This window comes from Epinephelus fuscoguttatus, linkage group LG24 (genome assembly GCF_011397635.1).
Source record: "Epinephelus fuscoguttatus linkage group LG24, E.fuscoguttatus.final_Chr_v1".
Classification (NCBI taxonomy): Eukaryota; Metazoa; Chordata; class Actinopteri; order Perciformes; family Serranidae; genus Epinephelus; species Epinephelus fuscoguttatus.
In genome coordinates, this window is record NC_064775.1 from 5,527,151 (window position 1) to 5,554,152 (window position 27,002).

Sequence of the window (27,002 nt, forward strand, 5' to 3'; positions counted from 1 at the left end):
TCCGTTAAAGCCTAACGTTAGCAACAACCTCTACGTCACCTCTCACGGTGTTGTGTATATGATTTCATCTTTTTCACTCCTGCAATTTGATATTTTTAGTTTTTTCTTGTATATTTCTTGTATATTTTAAATTTAGTACTACTCATTTTTGTATATATTTTTTATTTCTATATTCTAATGTCCATATACTAATTTGATCTATCCATCTATCTATCTATCTAGCTATCTACAAGAGGCTGCCACGAGAGGGGAGCAGAGAGCAGCACTCGAAGTCAAATACTGCAGATTGTTCGAAATATTACATTTTTATATATTAAACAAAAGCATTTTTGTGAAAGTTTATATTCTGTAATAGCTCGACAGATATTTCTAATGTTTTATATTAAAAAACAGCAACGGAAAAAGCACAAATATTAAAACCGGAAATGCATCGCGGCTGCTCTTCAATTGACGTCACATCCTGTCTCTTCTGCGCTATGCTAACTGAATTATCCGAGAAGTCTGTCCACAGTCAATATTAGAGAATATTGCGCTGTTTTAATTTATGACATTTCTATCTACAAGACGACCGCCATTACCCACACTGACCCGACAGGAGATATTTAAAAAACATCGCGTGTTTAGCGGCGTCATTGCGGATTCCTGCTTAGCATAATTAGCTAGTCCGCTTAGTGCAGCTTTCAAGCTAATACACTCGCTTAATTCTTTGGGCTGTTCGGAGGAAAACACCGCAGAGAGAGCTGCTTCACACCACATTATCATGATATAACGCCTTTATTGGTACGTACGACATTAAATGAATCACTGTAATAGCCATTAAGCTAACTACACAGTAAGGCAGGGGTGGTGGGCGTTAGCCAAGTGTTTTAATTAAAGTGTAAAATGGTTTCCTGTGCTTCCAGATAACAGCCCAAACCATCATAAAGTCGTGATGCAGCAGGCGGAGAATGGCAGGGAGGAGGAGGCGACGGTTGATGTCCAGTTTACCGATTTACCCAACGCCCTGATAGCCTGCAAAGTACCGGAGGATTTGTTCAATGAAGGCAGCCTGAAGGTAAGGACGTAGTGTGTGTGTCTGTGCATATATGTTGGCCGATGCGTGCATTTCTGTGTATAGATTTTTTCCTGATCATGTACAATATGTTCAGTACTGTCCTGCGAAAAAAATGGAGCAAGGAAACACTGATCATTTAATGTTTGAATGGGGTTTGGTGGTGCTATACCGAGACCACTAGATGGAGTCAGTAGGTCAAACAACACTGCTCTACTGTGGTTGTGATCTGACACATGACAGCAGTGACTCTGGTTCTTGCTTAACTTGCATCAGATCAGTTTGATCCCAGTGGGTGAGGCACAAGAATGACATCAACCAGAGACACAGAAGAACAGATTTGGAAACAGTCCACAGACAGGTGTAAGATGCATGCAACATATGGATTTGTTTCAGGGTTTGTTATGTGATCATGTGACTGTTGACATTGGTAGAGTTTCCTTACACCATGTACAACGCCACACTGCAAACGTGGCTCAGGAACGGCCCAAGGAATGTGACAAAGACCTCAAAGTGTCAACCTGGCCTCCAGATTCCCCAGATCCCACTCTGATTGAGCATCTGTGGCACGTGCCATTAATTCACCTCACAACGCACTGGTGCCAGACACCGCAGGACACTCCCAGAGATCCTGTGTCAAGGGTTCAAGTCCGATCCAAGGAGGCCCCACCTTGGATTAGGGGTACATCTGGGGTACCGGCACATCCCAAGAATCCTTGAGCCGATTGGGACCTGGGAAATTTAGAAGCCAGGTCAACACCTTGAGCTTTCTGTCACGCTCCACGGGCCGTTTCTTGACAGTTTTTGTTGTGTGGCATAATGTTTTGGCTGATCGGTCTATCATGAATGTCTGAAGTTCTAAATTTTACTAAATGTTTCACTCAGTAGAAGTCTGGTTTCATAAATCAACAGTTACAAAAATGTGTAAATTGCATTAATAAGGCGGATGAGCCGAGCATTAGCTTGTAAACATCACGTTAACTCACTTTATGTGCAGCTAATATTAATACAGGAATATGTTAAATGTTTGTTGCATGTATCAATATCTGATTATAACTCATTAGAAATCATAAACCATCTTTACCGTAAAGGGATAGTGCACCCAAAAATGAAAATTCAGCCATTATCTACTCACCCATATGCCGAGGGAGGCTCAGGTGAAGTTTTAGAGTCCTCACAACACTTGCAGAGATCCAAGGGGAGAGGAGGTAGCAACACAACTCCACCTAATGGAGGCTGACGGCACCCCAGATTCAAACGTCCAAAAACACATAATTGAAACCACAAAATATCTCCATACTGCCTGAAGTATCCTGAAGTGTCCTGAAGCCCCGACATAAAAAGTTGTTTGGAAAAACTTCATTTGAACTCTGTTTTTAGCCTCATTGTAGCCTGTAGCTCTGACTGCCTCTCTTCAAATGACATTTTTCCAAACAACTTTTTATGTCGGGGCTTCAGGACACTTGGATCACTACGGACGAGCAGTATGGAGATATTTTGTGGTTTCAATTATGTGTTTTTGGACGTTTGAATCTGGGGCGCCGTCAGCCTCCATTAGGTGGAGTTGTGTTGCTACCTCCTCTCCCCTTGGATCTCTGCAAGTGTTGTGAGGACTCTAAAACTTCACCTGAGCCTCCCTCGGCATATGGGTGAGTAGATAATGGCTGAATTTTCATTTTTGGGTGCACCATCCCTTTAAGCTGGCTCAGGCTCTGTTAAATTTAACAATATGTTAACGTGACAAGGCAAGCTAATCCCTAACGCACAGATGGCTGTCAGAGATGAGAGGTAATACCATGTTATCCCGTCAGAGGTGTAGCAAGTGGTGTACTGAACATGCTTTCTTTAATGTGGAGAAGTTAATGCACACCATCAGTTGTAGCGAGGCGCTGATCACTGGCAGTAGACCTGATTGTAGAAAAACAAGCGTTGAACACTCATGCAAATGGTGACTTAGACACAGACACACCCTGGTCACACAGCTGGTAGTGATTAGATAGTCACCGTTTGTTGTTGCTCATTGTTTGAAAGAGGATAAGCGCAGCGTTAGGTACTATTGCCATTGGAAAACACATTCCGGTTTGGCGCTGGAAGACGCACCCATAATCCAGAATAAGGTGAAAATAAAATGATGAATTCCGTGGCATAGCTTAAGAAAGGTCACCATCATATTCAGGGTGAAACTGTGGCGACATCCTGGAGGGACTGACAGTCCTGATCCCAACTGCTGATAAACACTCAGGCAGTTTACCAACCACATGCACACACGGTGCAGCGAGATGAGCCATTGCTTGTCGGTGTGCCATCGGGGTTTGCTGACGCTGATGGAAAAGGAAAAAGAACAGAGCAGAGGGGGCAAAGGGCATCTGGTGTAAAAATGTTTGTTTTTTCCTTTCTTTCCTTTCCTCCATGATCCTGCTGTTTTTCCACGGGGCGTCTGCGAGGATCTGACAGTCAGCTGACAGATCATATGACTAATATTCCACTAAGGGTGTGTGAATGTTTTATGAGTTCTTGAGAGCACTGTTTTGATTGTGTTTAAGGATGAGAAGGAAGGAATCATTTACACACATGAAGACAGTAAGAGCTTCCATTGTTCTTCATCGACACACAGGATATGATTGTCAGCCCAACCGTCTGCTACTGACCAATCAGCAGACTGCAGTGTTCACAGCTCTACCTCTTAGAACCAGATCTGTGTGCTAGGTACCCCAACAGAAGGGTGGCCACAAATGGGGACAGTATGGAACGGTTCCATTACATCCACAACTTTTCACAGTGGAAACGGGAGAGAAAGCGTACCGAACTGACCTGTGCAGTGTCGCTAAGAGGTCGCATTAACAGATTATTTTGTGGCGTTGACTGAATTCTTTTATTAATGATGGAAATATCTGAAGGCCGTCCAGCTCTTTTCTTGTGCATATTAATTAGCTGTTGTGTAGTGTTGTCTTAGATGTCACGCACACGACCGTGTTATCTAGCTGGGTTTAGCCATGGCGTTTGTCGGCTATAACTCAACATATCACTGCAAAATGTCACGGCAGCTGTGTCTAAAAATTTCTACAAGTGAGGAAGCAGAATATTTGAAGTTGAAATTCATAAGCATTTTTGAAACACTTGAAGATCCAATCATCACTAAAGCCTGTTCCACGCAGGAGATTATGATTTAGGTGACTGATTCACGACGTCAACTTGTGCGAGAAAGTATTCCACTTTAAAGGGGAACTAATGTTTTCCTCAACCTGGGCCCTATTTTCCGATCTACTTTTGTCTAAATGAGTGATAGGATGTTCAATATGTGACATTTCTCCAGTACGAAGCTAGGGCTGACCTGCCTGCAGCCCGTGAGCACGCGCTATATTAAATGATAGGGCACTCAGACAACGCCAAACAACGTCAAAATACGTTCACTAAAAGTGCATTTTTTTCACACAGATAGGCTCGGATTGTTAGTATAATTATCCGACAACATAACGGAAAGGGGAAATGAACGTCTGTGTTTACCTTTAGCTGGATTCAGACGTGTTCAAATTCAAATGGCTCATCCAGATCCAGTTGGTCAAAATTGGGTAAAAATTCGGCCCTATTATTTGATATAGCGTGCTCACATAGCACGGGTTGGTACCACATAGCATCTAGCAACTAGCTAACGAACACAAGCAAATGTTCCCAAAGTGCTAATATTGCTCTACGATCCTCAGAGTTTAACAAGCATCAACTATGACGGGTTACATTATTCATTTATATTTTGATCCTCATCTGGTGATTCAACACCTGCAACGGGAGGGAGAGAGAGAGGACTGAGAGGAAGAGGAGGAGCGACAGTCAAGACCACGACGTTAACATACCTGTCGAGAAGAAAGCAGGCAACTTCAGCGTCCCTTTTAAAAACCTTCTCCGTCAGCAGCTCTCCACCTGGGAAAGGCTACCCCAATGTTGACCCTCGTTTTTTGAATCCGCCAGTCACATTGCTGTTTTGATTCCCTGTTGTGCTGTCTTGGCGACGAGGATGCCGCATATGCATGATCCTACGTTATGCTCAAAGAGCGGGAGTTTGTTATGCTGCAGTAGTGCCAGGGTAGAAGCGAAGCGCTTCTGGCTCCTCTCCTTCGGCTTCTCAGTCACGCAGCGCTGGCCTGGCTCTCAACAAAATGTCCCTTGCTGGGGGGTGTATTTTCAAGATGGCGGAACGATTTACCTGCACAAATCCGAAATTCTCCTCCTTACGAGAATAAGTCAGATTATTGGTGGAGGTAATAGTACGCCAGTATTTATGAATGCAGACATTGATTTTTGCCAGTAAACAACTGAAAATGCGACACAGTGTCCCTTTAAAATATTGAAGAAGTGTGTCATCTTTAACTTTCTGCCTTTAACTTTTTAGAAAACGTTCTAAAAACAGCATTAATGATGCAGCATGGAAGAACAGATTTAGGTCAGGGAAAACTCCAATGTAGGTCTGTAAAGTCATGGACTTCCAACGGGACACACTCCCAGTGGCAGCTGTGGATGAGATCATCAAAATTTGAGGTAATCAGATTCAAATCTTGTTCCAGTTATTACTTTGATGCAAAACTATGCAAAGCATCAACATTATACATGTGTGATTGGCATTCTTACACAACAGGATAAGCAAGTTGGACATGGATCGATGAACGAGAAGCACCAGCTTCACACAAACAAGTTTTATGCCAAATGGAAAATGTGAGCAGTTTTGTTGTGTTGTACGGGCAGTGACTCAGAGTCCGTGTAACTCCGTGGAGGAGTGAGAGATACACTTGTGTTGTTCTGAAAGTGTTCGAGCTGGAAAAAGGGAGCGATGTGTCATTGTGCTCCGGGACTTTTCTTCCTGCTCAGATGGGGAATTTTGTGAAGGCCACAGGGAAACAGCCTGTCAGTGGAGTCTGTCTTCCGTTACTTGATGCCCATCTGGCTGAAAGTGGATTTTGTCGCAGGGCAGAGGCGTGTAGAGCCGGGGCTGTAAAAATAAGGATGTGTCACTGGAATTTGACCTGAGGGAACTGGAATCCACCTAAAAGTACAAAGAGTCTCAGTGGTTATAGAAATGGAAACGGAGAGAGCTTTGGGAGCTTTGTGTGTCATTAAAAATAGTTCAGTTATACAGATTATTTGGAAACATAGTTGAGCGATGTAACTTCCTCCTCAGCTTTGGAAAGGTGGACATGATGCAATAAAACAGTAACAGCTGGCGAGTAACGCAGCACTGTGTCCGGTGTTTTTTTGAGCGTGTGCACACCTGCCTGTCTGTCCAGTGAGGGAATGGAAAAAATGGGAAGATGAAACAAAAACATAGGGGTGGAAAACTGCGGCGCTGAGTGTGTACACTCTCACATGGCGGCCACAGCGGGGTGAGGTCTGGAGATGATTAGCACCTACACACACATACTCACACGGTAATGTTTAACATCAACAAACAACACGTAACATAAGAGCATCGGTTTCACTGTCGGAGAGGCGCGCTGACATTATGCCACTTCATTTTCCACACGCACATTTTCCATCCGGCGCAGACACGTTACATGAACACTTACACTTAATGGGCCTCAGTGTGTTGACATGTTAATCTAATAGTTTATGATGGGCACGTTCCAACCAGACCATCACCTCTTCTCTCGAACCAACAAGTGTCCGTGCACTCACACACACACACGCACACACAGGTGCAAATGTTCAGGAACTAGCTGCACAGTCTGATCTTGTTTTTCCAACTGCTGGCTGCACACACACTCACACACTTCCCCTCTACTTCAAGCTCTCTGCTATTAATACCTCATAAAAGCGTGTTATCAAACTGCATACTTTCCATGAGCACCACCTCTCCCCACCCCTTGCGTTTCATCCCTTCATCCCTCCATCCTGCATTCTTCCCACCCGTCATGTCTCTCGTTCTCTTTTCGCTCTTTTATTCTGTTCCTGCCTTTCTCCTCTGCTTGTCTGTCAGCTGTCCTCTCTCTCTCTCTCGCTCAGATTCATCCACATGAGCCATCTAGCTTCATGCCCTCAGCTGAGTCTTTGGTATGTGTGTGAAATCAAGAGGTGAAAGGCGCATTGTCACATATTTTCCACTCAACAAAGGATTATTGTCCGCAGTTAAATGCAACAAAAAGCAAATTCATGCGTCAGTTGGCTCAGCAGTGATGTCATTATTTTCCAGTCTCTCTCTCTGCACACACACACACGCGCACGCACACACACGCACACACACACACACACACACACATTGCCCTTCTTTCTGTCTGATTAGTCAGCATTGGCTTGTATCTGTCGGTAGAAGGATAGGCAGAAAGGAAAAAAAAAACAGGCCGTCCCTCCCTCTTCCACAGGCGATTGGCCTGCAGTGAATGAACAAATGAATGAGACCAGGCTGAGGAGAGGGAGGGGATTGTGGGTAATGCGTCATCGGCTGGCAGGGGCTCATTTAAGCGGCTGTGGAGCAGTGGGAGAGAGAGGGCGAGAGAGTGAGCTCAGAAGAGGCTGAATGACATTTTCGGCTGTCCACATCCAAATCTCTGGAAAATTCCTTCACTTGTCAGGCTGCTGCAGAGCTCACACAGGCTGCCAGTGACACACTGGACACAGTGCTGAGCGCTACATGTTGGATTTTGGATTTTAGTTGGAAGTGTTGCGGCAGGAGACCCAGACCAGATAACCTTGGAATGTGGGTCACGAGGCTACGCGTTGACCGAGGTGACGTGAATGTAGCGTAGTGTCTTCTAAGATTGTGGACTAGTTCAGTGTGAAGACAGAAGAGGCAGGACATCCACGTGTAAGAGGTCGGTGCTGGGGGAAAAAAGCGCACCTGTTTCCTGTTAAGGAGCATCTTTTACTTCCTTCTCATCTGTCACCCTGGGGAAGGCAAAGCTCCTCCGATCTCCCCGATTTCCCCCTTCCTCTCCATCATCATCGGCACCGTTGCAGACTGTTTCAGCGTCCCGCTGCACCCTGACCTCAGGTATCAGGTGGAAAAGGTTCCGCCTCCCCGGATTGCCCATCATGCACATCAAGACCACCAAGTGTAACCGCTTCTGCCTGGCCGCCTCGGTGACCAACCAGGAAGTGTTCAACTCTTCCATTGCACAGGTAGGAAAGTGCCCTACTTCAAGTGCTCCTTTTAAATCTATTAAAACCAATGTTGCACTAATTCTCTGAAGACGACTCTAAATATTTTTGGATTGAAGCCACCAGTCTCTACTGGTTGGGCCTGAAGCTACATATTTCTTTACCGATGAATCTATCAGTAGGATTTGATTTAACCGGCACTCCTGATTTCACAAGAAGTGGCCAGTTTTCTCGCCGTGAGGAGCACAGCCTGTAAGAGCACTCTGTCGTCTAAGGCTCTGACTGTGATGATGTCATAGTGATATCATCTGGGTCTTGGCTCAGGCTTGGAGACTGTAGGTTTCTAGAACTACACCTCCAAAGATGTTGGAAGGGAAAAGATGTGTAGGGGTTGCGTTATGGAAAATGTAGGATCCGATGTTTTTTGGAACCAAACCCATACTAGAGGGTCTTCATAACATTTACAGTTACAGTAGTGATGGCCAAATGAAGCTTCATGAACCACCAGTTGTATTTGCTGAACCCACTAGATGGCAATGGCCAAGTTTTCCTTGAAAGGCCCTGACACACCTAGCCGACAGTCGGCCATTGGTCAAAGTTGGGCCATTGGGAGTTATCATTTCAGTGGAGAGAACTTGGCACAACAGGACAAGAGTACATACTCGTGTCCAAAGTGGTCCTTGTGTTGCGTTCACATCAGCTCGGTAAAGCCCGTCTGTCCTTTGCTCTTTTGTCTTTAAGCTGCGTTTAAAGAACGTGTACACATGTACCGAATCAGAACATTCCACACAATAGGCAGGTAATTTGGTTTACAGTTTACAGAGACGTGTTCTTTAATGTCCGAGTATTGTTGATTTTCCTGGAGACCCCACAGAGAACCCTCTAGAGGATTCCGGGAAGGGAAATGTTTATCAGCATGTGGGGTCAGGTTGACGTGTCTTGAGTGTTGTGGGTGATAATAAGCGACTGGAAGACCTCCTCAGGCAAAGCTGAGTACCCCATATTCCTTTGACTTCATCATGACTCACAGCACAAGTCCACAGCCAGTGATTGCTCTTGTGCTGCATTGCAGTGCACTGGGTAAAACACAGTATTGTTCACTTGCCAATACAGAGTCTGATCCAATATGTCTTTACAGTGTGTGTCAGGTTCATTGTTCTCTCTTGGTTTGCCTCTGTAACAACAGTTGGTCAAGTAAAGTTGAGGCCGTAGCTGACACTCAGACACACACAATCTGCAGGCTCTCGAATCAAGAGGACAGATATAGTGTATGCTAATAGAGGCTATTTTTATCACTTTTATTCATAGCGACTTGAGATCTCATAACTGTATTCATGGCTGCCTCTGGCTCACAGCGTTTAATATTTTTAGATAAGAAGGGACAGAAGAGCGGAGTGATGAAGCTCAGTCTCCCCCCCGCCCCCCCCATTCTCACCTCTGTCCCTGTGTGTTTTCAGGCCAGTTTCGAGGCTCTGTTCCGGTCATTCGACCCGGAGGTGCAGTTCCAGTACTTCAAGTCTTTCCGGCGGGTGAGGATCAGTTTCAGCGATGCTCTGGCCGCAGCGGAGGCGAGACTCCGGCTTCACAAGACGGACTTCAACGGCAAAGAAATGAGACTGTACTTCGCTCAGGTAGCATCTCGTTCATCTTGTTCAAATTTCTTCAGTGTGTTTTGAACTGCTCACTCACACGTGTCCTTGTGTGCACAGTCTGTCCACATAGGCAGTCCTCGGCTGGAGCCGCCCAAACCGGACAAACAGTTCCTGATCTCGCCGCCTGCCTCCCCTCCAGTCGGCTGGGAACAGTCCCAGGACGCCACACCAGTCATCAACTACGACCTGCTGTGTGCCATCTCAAAGCTCGGACCAGGTACAGTGTGTCGCCTCATCATTGAAACTTGCTGAGCGTAGCTAATGCATGACAAAGAAACAGTACGTTCTTAAAGTGTGCGCTCTCTGCAGTCTGTTGGCCGCTCCTAACTGAGCTCAGACTTCTTGTGTGATTCCCCAGGAGACAAGTACGAGCTCCACACCGCCACGCCCACCACCCCCAGCGTGGTCGTCCACGTCTGCGAGGACGAGCAGGGCGACAGCTCGGCCCCGGACGACAGCGACCAAGACGAGAAGCCTCGCCCGCTGCGACCGAAGATCATCCAGACGCGACGCCCCGACTTCGCGCCCAGAGTGGAGCAATGAGCGACACGCCAGTGTGAAGATCGTAACATTTCATCCTGAAGTGATTGAGCTCAACACGCTCTCAGAGCTTTAAAGAAGGTTTGAGGACTTTGGGAAGCCGCCCGCGGGTGCTGCCATGTCCCGTATCGGAGAGAGAAAACCTAGTGTCGAATGCTGCATTCATGTCCCATGGGAAAGATGGGAGAAAAGAATGTCCTAATGGGGAATACTGTTCAGTTTAGCCATCAGATGATATGTACTGCTTGTGAATCTGAGGTTTGGAGACGGAACTGAAGAAAACATTAGTTGTGAAATATAGAAAATAATTTACTCATGTTTTGATCATAGTGTAAAATGACCTTGGTTTGTTTGATATTTTGCAACAAAAAAAAGCCCTAAAATGTACCATAACTGAGTTTGTGTTTGTGAGATGAAGCTGGTCAGATGCAAATAAAGTCTGTACAAGAGCATTAAAGTGAATGTTGGTTATTCCCACATGACATGAATGCAGCATCACTGTCCTGGTGGAGCTCAGTCGACAGACACGAGGGGAACTTGATTTCTTTTAAACAACTTAATGACTGTTGATTTTTTGCTTGGGTGCTACATGTGTATGTCAGTCAGCTGTAGGGGTCAACATGTGCTCTCTGACGTGTGAGGCCATGTTTGATGTCACAGCTTCATGTGCAGTTTCGTGGTGGATTTGTCAAGTCAAAGCTCGCCTTTCTCACGTTTCCAGTCAGGCCCCACACGAGGAGTGTGAGCCGCAGTGTTGTCCCTCTGATGACTTGTCCAAGTGTTGTTTGGGGATTATTTTAGCGTCTCTCTGTGTGCTAAATTACAATGGCTTTATTCTTGAATGCAAAACACGCACACACATCCAGCCTTTGTTAATCTGAGGCTTCCAACTTCATCGACCATGGTGTATTGTCAGTGAAAAGAAAAGGATAAAACAAAACAGGGCCAAGTCTATTAACTTTGAGTTGAGCCTGTTCACACACTCTGCATGTATAGGAACATTTTCTTTTGCTGTTGTCAGTGTCTCGGCTTGAAGAAGCTGTAATGTTTGAGCTATTGGCAGCAACCTTATAGTGGGTGAGATAATACTAGTGATGGCCAAATGAAGCTTCATGAGCCATTGTCTTTATGTTTTTGGATCCACTCTGGCACTCTTTGTTCAACAAAGGGTTGAAACCAAACTGCATTGCCATCCCTTGAGCCTTTTTCATTACACCAAGAGCGCCATCTAGTGGGTTCAGCAAATACAACTGGTGGTTCGTGAAGCTTCATTTGGCCATCACTGGATAATACACATGTAAACCCTGTTTATGTAGATAGAGCATCTTCTGTTCCACTTATTACCACATCTGTTCTGTGTCATGTAGTAATGCTGCTTTTAACTAGTTGGATAAAGGTCATTGATCATGTTATTTCTAGTTATCAGTTGCTCCAGGCTTGTATTGTAGTTGTGAAGAAGCAATGTTTGTGTTTTCTCGTGAAGGATATTCTTTCAGGGCGATGAGAGAATGTAGCACTGTGAAGCACACGACGCACTGCCAGCAAGTCGGCCAGCTCGTCTGGAGGTTGCATAAGGCTCTGTCACTTCAGATCCTTTTTTTACTACTGCTGTCTGAAGCTCGTTTATCTTGAAAACAAGTCCTGACCATGATTGATTTGCCATGAAATAAAGAATTGACCGTTCAAATCCGCACGTCTCTTTGAGGTTTGTTCAGTTCACAGAACACCAGGTACTCTCAGGCAAGCTTTTTCACTTCTCTCTCAAAACAGCAGAGGGCGCCGGCGCAGCTTCACACACAGGTTCACCATCTTTACTGCAATCTACTTTGTTGAACTGTTAAGGTGTTGTATGTTTCTCCCATGGTGCCTGAAAGCATCACGGGTGAGTGAGAGGGTGTCCCTGTGGATACACATGTGGTACTGTCTAATGTTTCTGGAAAACGATCTGCTCCACCTAAATGACACATACCTCTCACTGCTGTGCTGGATCTCAGGAGGCCGTCACACTCATTTGTGTTTCTTGTGGTGTGCCGTATTAAAATAAATACAGGTCATAATGCCACGCTGTAAACCACATTGTACCCAAACTGCACTCCAAATGCTCCCTGCACTTTGAATTCCCCACTGTGGATAAGTGAGACTCGTGCCACGTGCGTCCTGGTGTCTGATTCCCACATGCATGCTGCCAGCTAAGCACAATGTGGAGGTCCCATGGAGTTTGGCTGCATGTGAGACGGACTCTGGGGCGCTCAGGCACCTGGCTCTTTAGCCAACCTGGGAAGTAAAAGTGAAAGTCTCTAGTTTTGTGCTCTGCTAGTGTCCTTGTCACTACTAGCAGCATGAGGCGGTACTGCAGCCCAATCAGGTTGCACAGGTAGTCCAGCTCCTCAAGGATGTCACATCCATATGTGAAGGTTTGCTGTGTCTTCCAGCATCAGGACCGCTATCTGCTCCTTTGTGTGAGGAGGAACAGGAGGAGCACTGCCAGAGCCCTTCAAAATTACCTCCAGCAGGCTACTGGTGTGCATGTTTCTGAGCACACTGTCCGACTCCATGAGGGTGGCATGAGGGCCCGACGTCCTCTAGTGGGACCTGTGCCGCCATTGGCGCCTCATTCTCTTCACAGATGAGAGCAGGGTCACACTGAGCACATGTGACAGGCGTGAAAGAGTCAGGAGACGCCATGGTGACAGCATCCAGCATGACCGGTTTGGCGGTGGGTCAGTGATGGTCTGGGGAGGCAGATCCTTGGAGGGTCACACAGACCTCTATGTCATAGCCAACAGTACCCTGACTGCTGTTAGGTACCGGGATGAAATCCTCAGAGCGACTGTCTGACCTGACGCTGGTGCAGCAGGCCCTGGGTTCCTCCTGGTGCAGGACAATGCCCAGCCTCCTGTGTCCAGAGTGTGTAGGCAGTTCCTGGATGATGAAGGCGCTGATGCCATTGACTCATTCCCCTGAACTTAATCCAATTGAGCACCTATGAGACGTTAAGTATCGGTGCATCCGACGCCTCCAAGTACCACCACAGACGGTCCAGGAGCTCCCTGATACTGTGATCCAGGTCTGGGAGGACATCCCCCGGGACACCATCTGCCAACTGCCAATAAAATGTACATCAGTAAAGATTTCCAACTTGAATAATTTGTTCATCAAGATCTGATGTATGACTTCGGGGTTGCATGGGTGCCATTCTTTTAATCTGTGCAGCATTTTAGACTTGATTTTTGGATTATTAATCTCAGTCTAGATGAGATATCAGATAAATGTAGTATGAAGCAGCAGAAAATGAAAATACTCAAGTAAAATGCAAGAATAATCCGTTAATTACATACTATCACTTTTGAGTGTACTTGCGATGTAGTTCTGATATTTCCCACAGCACCTGAAGGCGGCATCCGGTGCAGTTGAGATTTACAGGGCTGTAATGGGAGAGGTGACGAGACAGGAGGACACCCCATGTATCTGAGCAGCTCTGTGAGTATTTTCCCCATGCTGAACTCAACCGGAGGAGCTTATATCCGCTTTTAAAACGTTGCCAGCTGAGGTGAGCACAATTATTATTATTACGAATGTTTCCATGTTTCCACGAATGTTTGGACAGCAACAGTTCTTGCTTTGAATAAAAATGTGGTTTCTATCGTCACCATTTATGATAGAGAATACAAATGTGCATATAGCAGCATGGGCAGATGATGAGACAGTGGGCGTCTTTTTGTGGGTTTGTGTCTCTTTGAGGTCATTTTGTGTCTTTTTCTATTCAGCATGTGTCTCCTTCTGGTTGTTTTGTGTCTCCTTGGAGTTATTGTGTGTGTCTTTGCAGTTCCTTTGCATCCCTATGTGGTGTTTTTGACCCCCTGCCACTGTGGGCCCCTGGGCCTGTGCCTGGACGGCCTGTTCAGTAAACCATCCACGAATGAGGTCTCTCTGTTTGAGCTGTGCAGGAGGAAGAAGTGCCGAGATGTTTCCTCTGTGTGTGTTGCTGATGCTGCTGTGTCTTCAGTGCGGACGGCTCTGCCACAGTGAGTGTGTCGCTTTCGTTGACCACTCCGTCTCTCTGCATCATTTATTCTATTCTTTCATGCTCCACTTCTCTTTGTCCAGCCCTGCAGATGGTGCAGTCACTAAATCTTCAGGTGGAGTACGGGGAGTCGGCCATCTTGCCTTGTGACGGCTCAGCCTACCTGGAGGAGGAAGGGAGTGTCCAGTGGGAGGCAATGGGGGAGGATGTGGCTATCCTCTGGAGCGGGGAGCTACATCAGGGGGACAAATTTCAGGTTAGCATGTTGATGCAACTAATAATACATAGCAATGCATGAAATGTACATATAAAGACAGAAGACAGAGACTTGTGATTTCCTGTCCTGTGCATCTTCCAGGACCGCGTTGAGCCGCTCTCGGAGGACAAGCTCAGGGAGGGAGACTGGTCCGTGGTCCTCCGGGACACAATGCTCAGTGACACTGACATGTACGAGTGCATTTGGCAAGGAAGGAAAACCATAGCAACAGTATGGCTCACTGTCACGGGTGAGTTTGTGGGGAGGTGCACACCTGGAAACATCAAGTTGTCAGGGCTGTTCAATTCCATCCTTCATCCTTGATTTCTTGTTCCGTCGCTAAGTAGGATTCACTTAGTGATTATCCTGATCGCAAAATCGTCTTCACATCTGCCGTCCTCTTTCTCTTTCTCTCTCAAGTGCCCCATGTTAAGCGCTCGATAGTGGTGCCTGCTGGTGACTCGGTGGATCTTGCCTGCTATGTTCAGATCTCCAGAAGCCAGTCCGTCAGCGATATGCTCATCTGGTGGACCAGGAACGGCAGCACCATACTGTCAATAGAAAAAGAGGTACTGTGCCAGATGCAAGCATATTTTCATACATCTGTTTTGGCGCACTGAAGGTTCCCTTGCTAGATGTATACTATTGTTGCTTTGTATTCTGTCGTCAACGTATTTTCTTTTGACATCCAATCATCTCTTTTCACTTACAGGATTTGTACTCGACTGTGGTGGTGTCTAGCCCCGAGGACATGTCCCGAATCAGTCTAGGGTTTGATGGTAAAGAAGCATTTCATCTGTACATGAGCCCGACAAAGATAAGTGACAGTGGAGAGTACCACTGTTTGTATAAAACCAGGTAAGTTCTGTGGAAGCCACCAGACTCCATTGACAGAGTTCCCCTGTAGAGTTAAACGGGATTTGTGCTCTTGCGTCAAATCAACACCATACCATTGGCGTAACATTCTCTGACTCCCCACTCTTCCCACTCCCAAGGAAGGCCAGTGACACAATATTTCAGACGACAAAGAGAGCAGTTTATTTGACTTCGGAGTAGAGCAGTGCCCAAAACAACAAACAAAATATACTCATAGCTTTGTACTGCTTCTTCTACTTCTACGACTAACCATCCTTAATGATGCGTTTTAGGGAAACTGATGATCCCAGGTCTGGGACACCAGAGAGTATCACATTGACTGTGCTGGAAACGGACCCTACTGATATTGGTAATCTTCATTTTGTTCATCTAAGTGCAGCAACATCTATGTTCATCAGTAGACGTATTGGCTCTGAGGATGTCATAATGGTCCACAGGACAGTACAGTGTCAAACACCTCTTTTTCATGCAGTTTTTAACCATGACGAGGCGACAGAGGACTGGCTCAGTGCATCAGACTGGCCTACGATAGTTACAACAGAGGAGGTGACAGGTGTCACTAATCTTACACCTGTTCTCCTGGAGGAATCCACACAACTGATGAAAGGTGAACCTCGCATGAAGAGAAATGAATGGGATAGAAAAGACACCGTACAAAATCATCCTCACGTCTGTCCGTGCTCATTTTATGATGTTTTGATAGTGGTGACAAAGGCGCCGTCGATGGAAGCCTTCGAGGAGACGATGACATTGTTCCCAGATGAAGGTGAGCAGATGTGTACTTCACAGAAGGACAGGGTAGGGGAATCACACAACAAGATGTTAGAGTGTGACTGAGATGTTGGATGTCGTTACCATAGTGACTCTGTTGTTAAGATTATGCTGTGTGCTTTCCATCCATCCCCCAGAGGCATCGTCTAAGTCTCTCCCATGGGTTCGGATCGGACTCATCACCGGAGTCTTGCTGGTCACAGTGGCGGTGCTGTGCATTCTGAAAGCTCACCAGAAAATTTGACATGCGCAGCAGGAGGGATGGAGTCCAACTCGGACCATTCAGCTGAGCTACGTGCAGGACGTTGCAGCTGGGTGATCAAGGAAGAGCGTCGGCTCGAGTTGTGTAAATGACGTGCGGTCTAAGGAAGGAGTTGGGCAAACCCAACGAGTGTTAGTGTGAAAATGTTTGTCATGTCGTTGAAGACGTCCAGAAGAACACCCCAGCACTCAACTGCATCATGCCAGACACGGCTTTGTGGACTGCATTGAGGACTTGAAACGGCTTGGTGTGTCCTTTGTTTGTCCATGATGGTGTTACAGTATGTCTCTACACACAGAAATACACGTTGTTTATTCAATTCCAATGACATTTTGCCATTTTTCTCAGCATGAACTCAACACTTTGTGTCGATGTGTGACCGTAAAACTTGTGTTTTGTACAGCGCAGGTCAGAAAACATGGAGACTTGTGTGTTGACTAGACAGCCTGTCTCTATAATGTATCAAATAAAGACTTGGCTCTTCAGCTAAGGTCTCAAATGGCTGTTGTGTGAGAATTTCTAGCACTTAACAGGTGGATGACCAAGTCCAAGACCGGACACCAGGGCCATGGTTCACCTCTCCAGAAGGCCCACTGCTGTTTCTGTGAAGTTTTATTCATTCGTCCACCCTGAAACATAGTTGATTAGGATTATAAAAGAATTTTATTGGTGTGTAATTGGTCCCTGTTTGCTTCATGACATGTGACTGTCTGTCCGTAGGGTCCACAGAAGACAGGAGCCGATGCCTCTCCGGTTGGAATGAGCGACAGGTGCGTACAGTTTACGAAACTGAATCTAGAAATGACTGTATGCCAAACTGCTGTATAAGCCAGTCATATAAGCAATGTAAACCACGGCGCTGTAACATGCCTCAGTGACCTCTGTGTGAGTGCAGCCACTGTCGGTGTATGAGCTGAGTTTTACTTACAGCACAAGTCTGCTTCTCAGAGGAACATGGTGCCTCTATCTCATTTCAGCGTATTTTTCCGAGACTGTGTTTTGTCCTGTACATACTGTGCAATTCACGCCCCAATACGTGTCACTGTGATGACTCTCACGTGCCGTGTGTCCTCAGTGACTATAACAGGTGTTTAAAATGCCTTGGATTCCCTTTAACTTAGCGGCTCATTAATATAGTTACAATGCCTTTTCTAAAATGTAAGGTGGCAAATAGACAACCTTGGAAGAATCTCTATATGTAGCAAGGACGCTATGCAGCACTTGGATATTAATAGAGTGTTACAGTATCCAGCTCCACAGCACGGTATATACTCGAGATGGCTGAGCTGAATAAAGGCCACAGTACTGCGGGGCTCCACACCTCCCTCACTTTTCTAACTTTCTTGTCACACGCCCCAAAATGTGTTCACAAAATGACTTTTCTTTGCAGACAAGTCTTTAGTTTTTACAAATGTGAAATTAGTTCCATTTCCTTCTCTAATTCAATGTGACTTGATATTTCATCTGTGCTGTTGCAGTAATGCTACACGTCCAGCAGATGGAGTGCTGTTGTCGTTTTGACTGACCTTCCACCATGCCCAGTGCTTGACTGGCGACCTGTCCATGGCGCACCCTGCCTCTTGTGAAGAGTATATAGCTGTCAACTCTCACTTTTCCAGTGCAATTCATGCAACTCCATGGCTGTTTAGGAGCCCCAGTATACAGAAATATTTAAATACACTAATTTGAAGAATCCCAGTGAGCAATTTTTGGTTCAGGGAACGATCCGTGAACGTTTGCTGGACCCCCACAGCAAATGTTCCCTTGGGGTTATCATGGAAAGACAGTTTCGCTGCAACACAAGGCTGCAGAGACATGACCGACTCTGCGGCCAGTGCTTTACGTTGTTGGCTAAATCTCACATCAGCTACCAGCCATCACAGTTTACATCCAAAAAAAGTTCTGTGCGACTCCCCCCTCGGTCTCTGCAAGGCATCAAGGTGCAGTTCTGCCTTTCCGCTCAGTCAGTCTCACTTACAACAGCAATGCCACCACAACTGCTACAACAATAGCCTGCTTCGAAGCACTTATACAATAGCTAGTATACGTTAGTTCGGTCTTGGTAAGTTATTTAAACCTCGAGTCACGGACGTCAAACATACAGCCCAGAACCAGCCCGCCAAAGGGTTCAATCCAGCCCACTGCATGACGACGCACACCTAATGTTGATGCACTGAGTCGTCAAGTTTCAGGAGCAAGTTAAAAAGTGAGGAGCCTACTTGGTGTAAGATGCAGTTTCAGAGGACATCACAAAAACTGCTCAGGAATGACCTGCGGAACATGACAAAAAGCTCATGCTGTTTGCTCAGCCCCCAACCCGTGCAGAGCTCCCTTTCCGAGCACACATGTATGAGATACATCACTTGAATGAGCTCCAAAAAGACAAGATGAGACCATCCATCAAATCAACTGTACAAATGTAAAATGCTAACAGCTGCTAATGCTAACATGTTGGATCCAGTAAGATTTAGAGATACATTTCAATTTTTTCCCCCAGAAATGCTGCAGATTTCTCTTTTCTTTTTTACCACTTTTCTCTCTCTTTCCCCCCTCCCGTCTCTCCTCCCCTTTTCCTCCACCTCCTCCCCTTCTGGCCTCTCCTTGCCTTTCTTCTCCAGGAGCAGCTTTCTTTCACACTGAAGAATGGGGGAGAAGAGCGAGGAGTCGTTGGCTTTCGCTGTCCGGGTCTTCACTCTGCGGGAGGAGGAGGTGAGCTCCGAGGAGGATCACATGGACACACATGAGGAGGTAGGCGCTGAAGCTGCAGGGGGCGCGCTGCTCCTCTTGGCTTGGTCATGTCTTTATGGGATGCATTTATAGTAAATCAATGGTTGGTCCGCCAGGTAACAAACTCATCATGAAAGAAGATGATTCCAGTTCTTAGTCTTATCTAATCAGCTTTTAATTCCTCTTCTTGCCATGAAACTGAATCAGTCGCCTGTTTGAATCATTTAAATCTTCATCATGTCACCAGTCCTGGTCTTGCATGGTTTGGTTTGATGTGTCCAGTGATAAAACCCAGTGTGTTGTGTTCTGAAGGAGGCAAGCGGGGAGCAGCAGGTCAGTGTGTGCAGACAGAGAGCAGATCAGGAGCTCACTCTGCTGCTCACCACAGGCCTGGAGGCTCAGCAGCTCACTGTGCGTGATGGTGAGCAGGTGCACACACACACACACACACACGCTATGCTTGCTCATGTAGAGAACAGCAGGGCCAGGCGGTGTAGTAGCGGAAAACGTGCAAAGTAGATAAAATGTTCGAACACTCTGTTACAAGTCAAAGTTTTGTCTCAAACGCCAAGCGTCCGTTTCTGTGTGGTTTCAACCAAACTGTTTCCAGCCAACAGAGCATCAGTCTTCCACTTCACCGTGTCCAAGGAGATGGACTGCTGCCAGGTCGGAGGACAGTCCTTCCTGGTCACAGTCGGAGAGCTGAGTCTTCTGTTGCAGTTCAAAACTCCAACTGGTTTGTACAGTTTATGCTTGAGTTCATACTGCGTATAATCCTTGTGGTTGGTCTGTCATGTAAAGCATCCTCTCCTCACTGACCCTCCAGACATGAAGAGCTTCCAGCAGGTATTAAAGACGGGTGGCGATGAAGAGACAAGGAAAGGTTGCCCGGAAGGGCATGAAAGAGGAAACAAGGATGCGGAGAAACATTCGAGGAGACATCCGACTGTGTTTGAAAAATGGACGACACAGGGCTACGAGGTAGGCCACCCACCATGCAGGGGTAAATAAATAGACCTGAAAACGACTTCAGATTGATCAGTGTGTGTGTGTGTGTAGTTCCACAACTGTGTGTCCCAGCAGCAGAGCCTGCTTCAGGACTACCTGAGGACCGGTACCTACCACAGAGCCATTCTACTCAATGAGACCGACTTCAGAGACAAGGTGACCGTAGACAGAATCCAGGAGTGTATATGTACGTGTGTATTTTAAAGCTTTGTGATTTTCATGTGAAGCTCACAGCTGCCTGCCCACTCTGCTCTTCCTGTCTCTGTAGGTGGTCCTGGATGTGTGTTGTGGTTCTGGTATTCTGTCTTTCTTCGCAGTCCAAGCTGGAGCCACCAGAGTGTATGCTGTTGAGTCCAGCCCCATGGCCAAGTTTACACAGGTCAGCAGATTTAAACCCTCCGTCCTCCCATCTTCATCACTATAACGTCAGCTTAGGGAGGTTTTAAAACTGCTCACCACTGTTCGAATCTCTGTTGCTAACCTACAAGAGAGATTTGGATCTCCCAACTCAAACGCAGAGTTGGAGAGTAATGTTCTGTGTGTGTTGGCTTGGATAGAGCCGAAAAAGACACTGTAGCAAAACACTAGACACACATCAAGTACATACATCACATGCAGAGCATGGCATTCTGGGGAGTTAATGGGTTGCGGCAACATCTGGCCCCGAGTTCAGAAGGCAAGGGGCCGTACAGAGATGCTGATGCACACAGTTCTGGGTATAGACCGATATATGGGGATTAAATACTGAACATTAGCTTGGGTTTCAATGTACCTGCTCCACAGCAGGTAATCACAAGTACCAGCGCCAGATTGCTCAACGCACCACAAAGACTGAAGAGATTGTTTTGTGATAATGTGGTCCTACAGTTTTAAGGCGTTCTTATCGAATGCTACGTGTCTCTGTCTCCTGTGCAGATCCTGGTCCAGAGTAACTGTCTGTCTGAGCAGATCAGGGTCCTGGAAGGGGAGGTGGAGGAGGTCAGCTGTCCTGACATGGTAGATGTCATCGTCTCTGAACCGATGGGATACATGCTGCTCAGTGAAAGGCTCATGGAGAGCTTCTTGCATGCCCGAAAATGGCTCAAACCCAATGGTAGGAGTAGAGGGACGTCAGGGACACAATGAATGACCCAAGGAACGATTAAGTTATGCAAATCATGACAATTGTTCGAGGTATATATGTAACTTTGGGAAAGGTGCATGAGTGCGAAGCAGCACACAGATCATGACTTGTTTAGGTCTTGAAACACAAGTGAGGAACTAAGACTTGCCCCAGGACTTACCCACTGTATCTCAACTTGGGACAAGTTGGTATTAACCAGGGTTTTGACTTGGGACTTTCTGCCTTGACAACTAATTTTCAGGGTAACTCCAGCCTAAATGTCTGACTGTGTGTTTGACTCTTGTGTTTTCTGTCATACTTTTTCTCTCTCTCTTTCCAGGTCTGATGTTTCCCTCCTACGGCGATATTCATCTGGCTCCCTTCAGTGACGAACAGCTCTACTTCGAACACTACACACGGGCCACTTTCTGGTCTCTCTCGCTCTCTCTCTCTCTCTCTTTCTCACACACACACATGCGCGGGCATAAATCCATGCATGAGGAAGCAAACACACTGGGCGCCTTTCTTCCCCTCTGTCTCTGTCTTTCTCACACAGACACACATGTGACCCCAGTCAGGCATGTTTCCTGTGGGTGTAAAACGCTCGGGTTAAGTCCAGTCCTGACTCACACAGGCCAGCCAAAGCTTTGACTGATATGGGCTTTTGTAAGTTAGGGATAAATCTGATATTTTGTACTAAAAGTTAATAGATTTAAGATTTCCTCACAGGAAATTCAGTCTTTTTCCAGAAGCATTGTAACCCAGGACAAATATCAGTCAAGTACCGTTAAGGTAGAAAAATACATACTATACTTCCATCTGGCTGAAGAGTAATGTTCCATTCATCCATCCATTTTCATCCACTTATCCGGGGCTGGCAGCAGGCTGAGCTCGGGGGTACACCCGCCTGGCGCCTCTCACACCCTGGGCATCTCTAGAAAAGGTGAGAGTCCAGACCCTGTCAAGGAGTTTGGTTCCAGAACAAGGTCTATACACAGAGGTGAGCCGAGTTGGTACCACTCCACCTCCCGCACCAGCTGTGGTTCCTTCATTCAGCCTCAGGTGCTGCACCTGGCTATAGTGATGCAACGAACATATCAAATGTAAGAGACATGTAACCCATAGAGACGATACAGAGACGTAAAGGGAAGAAGGCGTTTTTGATTCACTGCAGTAGTTTTTCGTCCACAAATGAAAACGTGTTTCTGCTATATTCATGTATTTCTGGGAAATGCGTGCAAACACTACATCCTTTGTTGTGTGGCTTGTCTGTGCACAAGTGTTTTGCACAACCAGTGTGTGTGTGTGTACACATTGCCATGGTCTGTGCCCTTCACTGCTCCACCACTATGCAAAAGTCAGGCTCAGTCAGCCTTGAGGAATGAAGGTAAACTATAAACTGATGTTGTTCACCAGAACTATTTTCGCAGAAACACTGAGGAAAAGACTTAACTTCGTCCTTTACGCTACTTCCAGCTTTAACGCTGATGTTCTGAGCCTTTGTGCCTTTTAATCCAATATCCTACAATTTAGTTGAGCACAAGAGGAGACTCAGCAAGAGTCAGAGGTCATTGTGTTAAATGTATGGAATAAAGAAATCAGTCTATATCAATCAGTTGGCTGGGAGTTACCTCACTGTTAATTCTGCTTTCTTCAGGCAGCAGAAAAGCTTCTTTGGAGTTAACCTGAGTGCTCTTTACACAGCCGCAGTGGATGAGTTCTTCAAGCAGCCTATCGTGGTACGTGTGTGTCAGCAGTAACCCCCATATAACATCAGCGTGTTCTGACAAATGCATGTTACAGCACAGCAATGTTCTAACTGTATTATTTTGTGTTATAGTGTAAGTATAACATTTCTAAACCTGTTGCTTCAAATGCCCTGGAGTCAAAATGTGTGGCTAGAATTCAAACAAAAGTACTATATATAATATGGATTCTATATTTATGTAAATTTTTAACAGACTCCTCGTTTATTGTGTCTTTCAGGACACATTTGATGTGCAGATCCTGATGGCCAGGTCTGTCAAGCACTGCATCAACTTCATGGAGGCTAAAGAAGAAGACTTACACAGGTTAGACCCTCAACAGGATAGACCCATCATGAGGATAGACCCTCAACAGGTTAGACCAGGGGTCTGCAACCTTTGCCATTAAAAGAGCCATTTTTGACCAAAAATAATTTGAAAAAATCTGTGTGGAGCCGCAAAACATGTTTGAGCCTATTAAGTCTAAATTAGCGTATACTTATGGTCTAAATAAGCATTTGTTAATATGTTTTACCACAAGGTGGCCACTGTTCAGGGCACTATTAATAATTATCTGGTACTTAAATTTTGCAGAGCTGGCAGTGAGAGCAAGCAAATCTGTCCACGCACTACTACATTCTCTATTTTATTCAATTTACTTTTTTGGATTTGGCATCCATAGCTAACCAGCCACTGCTATCGAGGTTCAGCAACATTTGGATTCATAGAATGAATTTCCATAGAATTCTTTTCTCAAAGGCTCAAGGAGCCACTGGACAGGGGCTAAAGAGCCACATGTGGCTCCGGAGCCACAGGTTGCCTACCCCTGGGTTAGACTCATCATGAGGTTAGACCCTGAACAGGTTAGACCCATTAACAGGTTAGACCCATCATGAGGTTAGACCCTGAACAGGATAGACCCATCAACAGGATAGACCCATCATGAGGTTAGACCCTCAACAGGTTAGACCCATTAACAGGTTAGACCCATCATGAGGTTAGACCCTGAACAGGATAGACCCATCAACAGGATAGACCCATCATGAGGTTACACCCTCAACAGGATAGACCCATCAACAGGATAGACCCATCATGAGGTTAGACCCTCAACAGGTTAGACCCATCATAAGGTTAGACCCTCAACAAGTTAGACCCTTAACAGGATAGACCTGTCATGAGTTTAGACGCTTAACAGGATAGACCCATCATGAGGTCAGTCCCTTAGCAGGTTAGACCCATCGTGAAGTTAGACCCTCAACAGATTAGACCCATCATGAGGTTAGACCCTTAAAAGGTGAGACGTAGTGTCCAAATGAAGCTTCATGAACCACCAGTTGTATTTGTTGAACCCACTAGATGGCGCCCTTGGTGTAATGAAAAAGGCTCAAGGGATGGCAATGCAGTTTGGTTTCAACCCTTTGTTGAACAAAGAGTGCCAGAGTGGATCCAAAAAATAAAGAAAATGGTTCATGAAGCGTTATTTGGCCATTGCTAGTTGAAACCAAACTGCATTGCCGTCCCTTGAGCTTTTTTCAAGTGGTGGTTCATGAAGCTTCATTTCGACATCACTAGTTAGACCCATCAACAGGTAAGACCCATCTTGGGGTTAGACCCTTTACAGGTTAAACACATAATCAAAACCAGAGAAGAACTGAAGGGCACCTAGAGAGCACGGTCCTTCACCAAGGCCAAATGTCCTATCTCACAATGTTATCCAAAGTGAAAAATAATTTGTGTATCCACTCCATGGTTCAGATATACTCCGAAATTTGAATTGTTCCATGCTACACCTGTCCACCAAGTTTCATGAAAACTGAGCCAGTAGTTTTTTCCATAATCCTGCTGACTAACAAACGCCCTTGGGGGAGATAATCATACTGATACAACCAATGGTTTTAATTCTTACATGCTAAGTAAGAGACTAGGAATCAAACTTGGGTTTGTGTGTTTTGTTTTTTTTTTTACAGAATGGAGATTCCCTTTGAGTTTACACTGCTGCAGTCTGGTCTGTGCCATGGACTTGCCTTCTGGTTTGATGTGGCCTATTTGGGATCCAAGTAAAGAATACACAAGTGTTCCAGTCTGACATATTGTATTGCTTTGACTGATTCATGGTTTGAAGAAAGCAACTGCTTTTTGATACATTGAATTTTTTGAACAAATAACAGAGAGCTTTTCCATCCAAAGACTTTGCATTTGAGCAACTGAAACTCATGTTAAGACATTTATATCATATTAGCTGGCACATTTCTTGTTTAACTTTAATCTCTTGACATAAAATACTCAGTTGAAGTCAGTGTGAGAATGTCTGTCCCTGCAGGTCAACAGTGTGGCTCTCCACAGCTCCCACAGAGCCTGTGACCCGCTGGCATCAGGTCAGATGTTTGCTTCAGACGCCGCTGTTCGCCAAGCTGGGACAAACTCTGTCAGGGACGGTCCTACTGGCCGCTAACAACAGGTACGCCTGTGCACTGTGAATATCACCTGCATATCATCATGGTAGTTTTGGTTGTTTGGTTTTAAGACCAATTCATGAAACTGGCAAACACTCTCGTGGAAGATGGTTTCACTCTGTAACCTGTAAGAGTATTAAATACTCATGAACATTTTCCACATTCCAGGCAGAGCTATGATATCCACATCACCGCCACAGTCGACCAATCGGGCTTTAGGTCCGGAAATGTCCTGGACCTCAAGAACCCTTTCTTCAGGTGACTGCTTCTTCCTCTCTAATACATACAACCATTAAACCACAGCTAAGGCTGTTGTCCTAGAGCTGAAACTGTGACTGTGTGCAGGGTAGCATCTTGGTAGAGAGCTCTGGGCCGCTGGTACCCAGGAGATTCAGGGAGGATGGCCTGCCTCCTCCAGGATGCAGAGTGAGGAGGTTAGAGGTAAGCTTGGACCGTGTGCACGTTAATGAACGATCAAAAGACGCGCAGCTGCCACACTGCTGTCAGATGGAACAACTTCCTGACGATGCCAAAAGACGGCACCAAGGGGCCGACAATCCTGCAGACTGAGGCGGGGGAATAACACCTACTGCAAAACATTCGCTTAGACTACTTATGTTTATTGTTATAACATTATTATCATGAATTTAACATTAACTTTTTTCTTTTACCATCTCTCTCTTTCATCCCAGGAACGCCATAAGGAATCTTCAGATATCACATACACTCCCACGCACCTCAAGTTTCTACTTTTTCTCAACAACCATCACTGCTGAATGTGAAGCCAAGGTTGAATTTGCTGAGTTGACATCCATTTAATCTAAGCTTCGGATTCTATATCAGTGTCTATTCATACACAGAGATCTGTACGAGGACAATGGCAACTAAAAATCATTTCTATACCAGCAGTATTTTGTATTCTGTAATAAAATTTCCCCTCACAAACTGTGTCTGTATGTTCAGTCTGTAGGTTATACTTGCCTGAATTACAGTACAGTGAATTTAAGAGCTTTCTAAAGGTATATCTATTAAGTGTTCATGCACTGCTACCTTTACATTTATCGGATATAAAACCATGTATTTACAGTTTGGGAAAAATGTGTTCAACGTAACAAAATGTAGTGAAATACTGTTGGATCATTTAGGATTCATAGAACTATAATTATTAGTTTAGCATTACATTATCAATGTTGATTTTTATCGCTCAGGAATGGCCCATGGGACGTGACAAAAAGCTCAAGGCATCAACCTGGCCTCCAGAGTCCCCAGATCCTAATTCGACTGGGCATCTATGGGACGTGCCGATACCCCAGACATACCGCCCATGCACGTTGGGGCCTCTATGGATTGGACATAGCTCTGACATGTCAAGGTATGGACACAGGAAGTCTAGGGATGCCCGGTTGTGTCTGGCACCAGGGTCCTCACAGCAGATCCTTTCAGTTCTGTGGGTTG

At 45.7% G+C, this 27,002-nt stretch overlaps 3 protein-coding genes across 5 annotated transcripts; all 3 read left to right on the forward strand.

The window, feature by feature from the left end:
- The first annotated feature begins 443 nt into the window (after nucleotides 1-443).
- On the forward strand, nucleotides 444-12,010 carry rcan1b (regulator of calcineurin 1b). Of its 2 annotated transcripts, XM_049569953.1 has the most exons (5): nucleotides 444-780; nucleotides 903-1,054; nucleotides 9,589-9,762; nucleotides 9,841-10,000; nucleotides 10,142-12,010. In XM_049569953.1, exons 2-5 carry the CDS (start codon nucleotides 932-934, stop codon nucleotides 10,324-10,326), a joined length of 642 nt encoding a protein of 213 aa, XP_049425910.1. In that variant the 5' UTR covers nucleotides 444-780; nucleotides 903-931; the 3' UTR covers nucleotides 10,327-12,010. The 2 variants fall into 2 exon arrangements, with proteins under 2 accessions (XP_049425910.1, XP_049425911.1); XM_049569954.1 differs by lacking the exons at nucleotides 444-780; nucleotides 903-1,054 and adding an exon at nucleotides 7,498-8,152.
- Nucleotides 12,011-13,122: 1,112 nt separating this feature from the next.
- LOC125884766 (uncharacterized) lies at nucleotides 13,123-16,514 on the forward strand. The gene is made up of 9 exons (XM_049569943.1): nucleotides 13,123-14,348; nucleotides 14,431-14,603; nucleotides 14,706-14,853; nucleotides 15,024-15,172; nucleotides 15,316-15,461; nucleotides 15,752-15,828; nucleotides 15,952-16,086; nucleotides 16,183-16,245; nucleotides 16,388-16,514. Exons 1-9 carry the CDS (start codon nucleotides 14,243-14,245, stop codon nucleotides 16,492-16,494), a joined length of 1,104 nt encoding a protein of 367 aa, XP_049425900.1. The 5' UTR covers nucleotides 13,123-14,242; the 3' UTR covers nucleotides 16,495-16,514.
- Nucleotides 16,515-17,249: 735 nt separating this feature from the next.
- Nucleotides 17,250-26,486, forward strand: LOC125884763 (histone-arginine methyltransferase CARM1-like). 2 transcript variants are annotated; one of them, XR_007448758.1, is made up of 16 exons: nucleotides 17,250-17,282; nucleotides 19,131-19,260; nucleotides 19,552-19,660; nucleotides 19,850-19,975; nucleotides 20,066-20,220; nucleotides 20,299-20,403; nucleotides 20,516-20,626; nucleotides 21,163-21,340; nucleotides 21,690-21,780; nucleotides 23,007-23,088; nucleotides 23,336-23,421; nucleotides 25,062-25,151; nucleotides 25,415-25,552; nucleotides 25,716-25,805; nucleotides 25,893-25,988; nucleotides 26,240-26,486. XR_007448758.1 is itself a non-coding variant. In XM_049569940.1 (15 exons), exons 2-15 carry the CDS (start codon nucleotides 19,156-19,158, stop codon nucleotides 25,906-25,908), a joined length of 1,482 nt encoding a protein of 493 aa, XP_049425897.1. In that variant the 5' UTR covers nucleotides 17,250-17,282; nucleotides 19,131-19,155; the 3' UTR covers nucleotides 25,909-26,173. The 2 variants fall into 2 exon arrangements, 1 of the variants encoding a protein (XP_049425897.1); XM_049569940.1 differs by lacking the exon at nucleotides 26,240-26,486 and having other exon boundaries at nucleotides 25,893-26,173.
- Nucleotides 26,487-27,002: the final 516 nt, after the last annotated feature.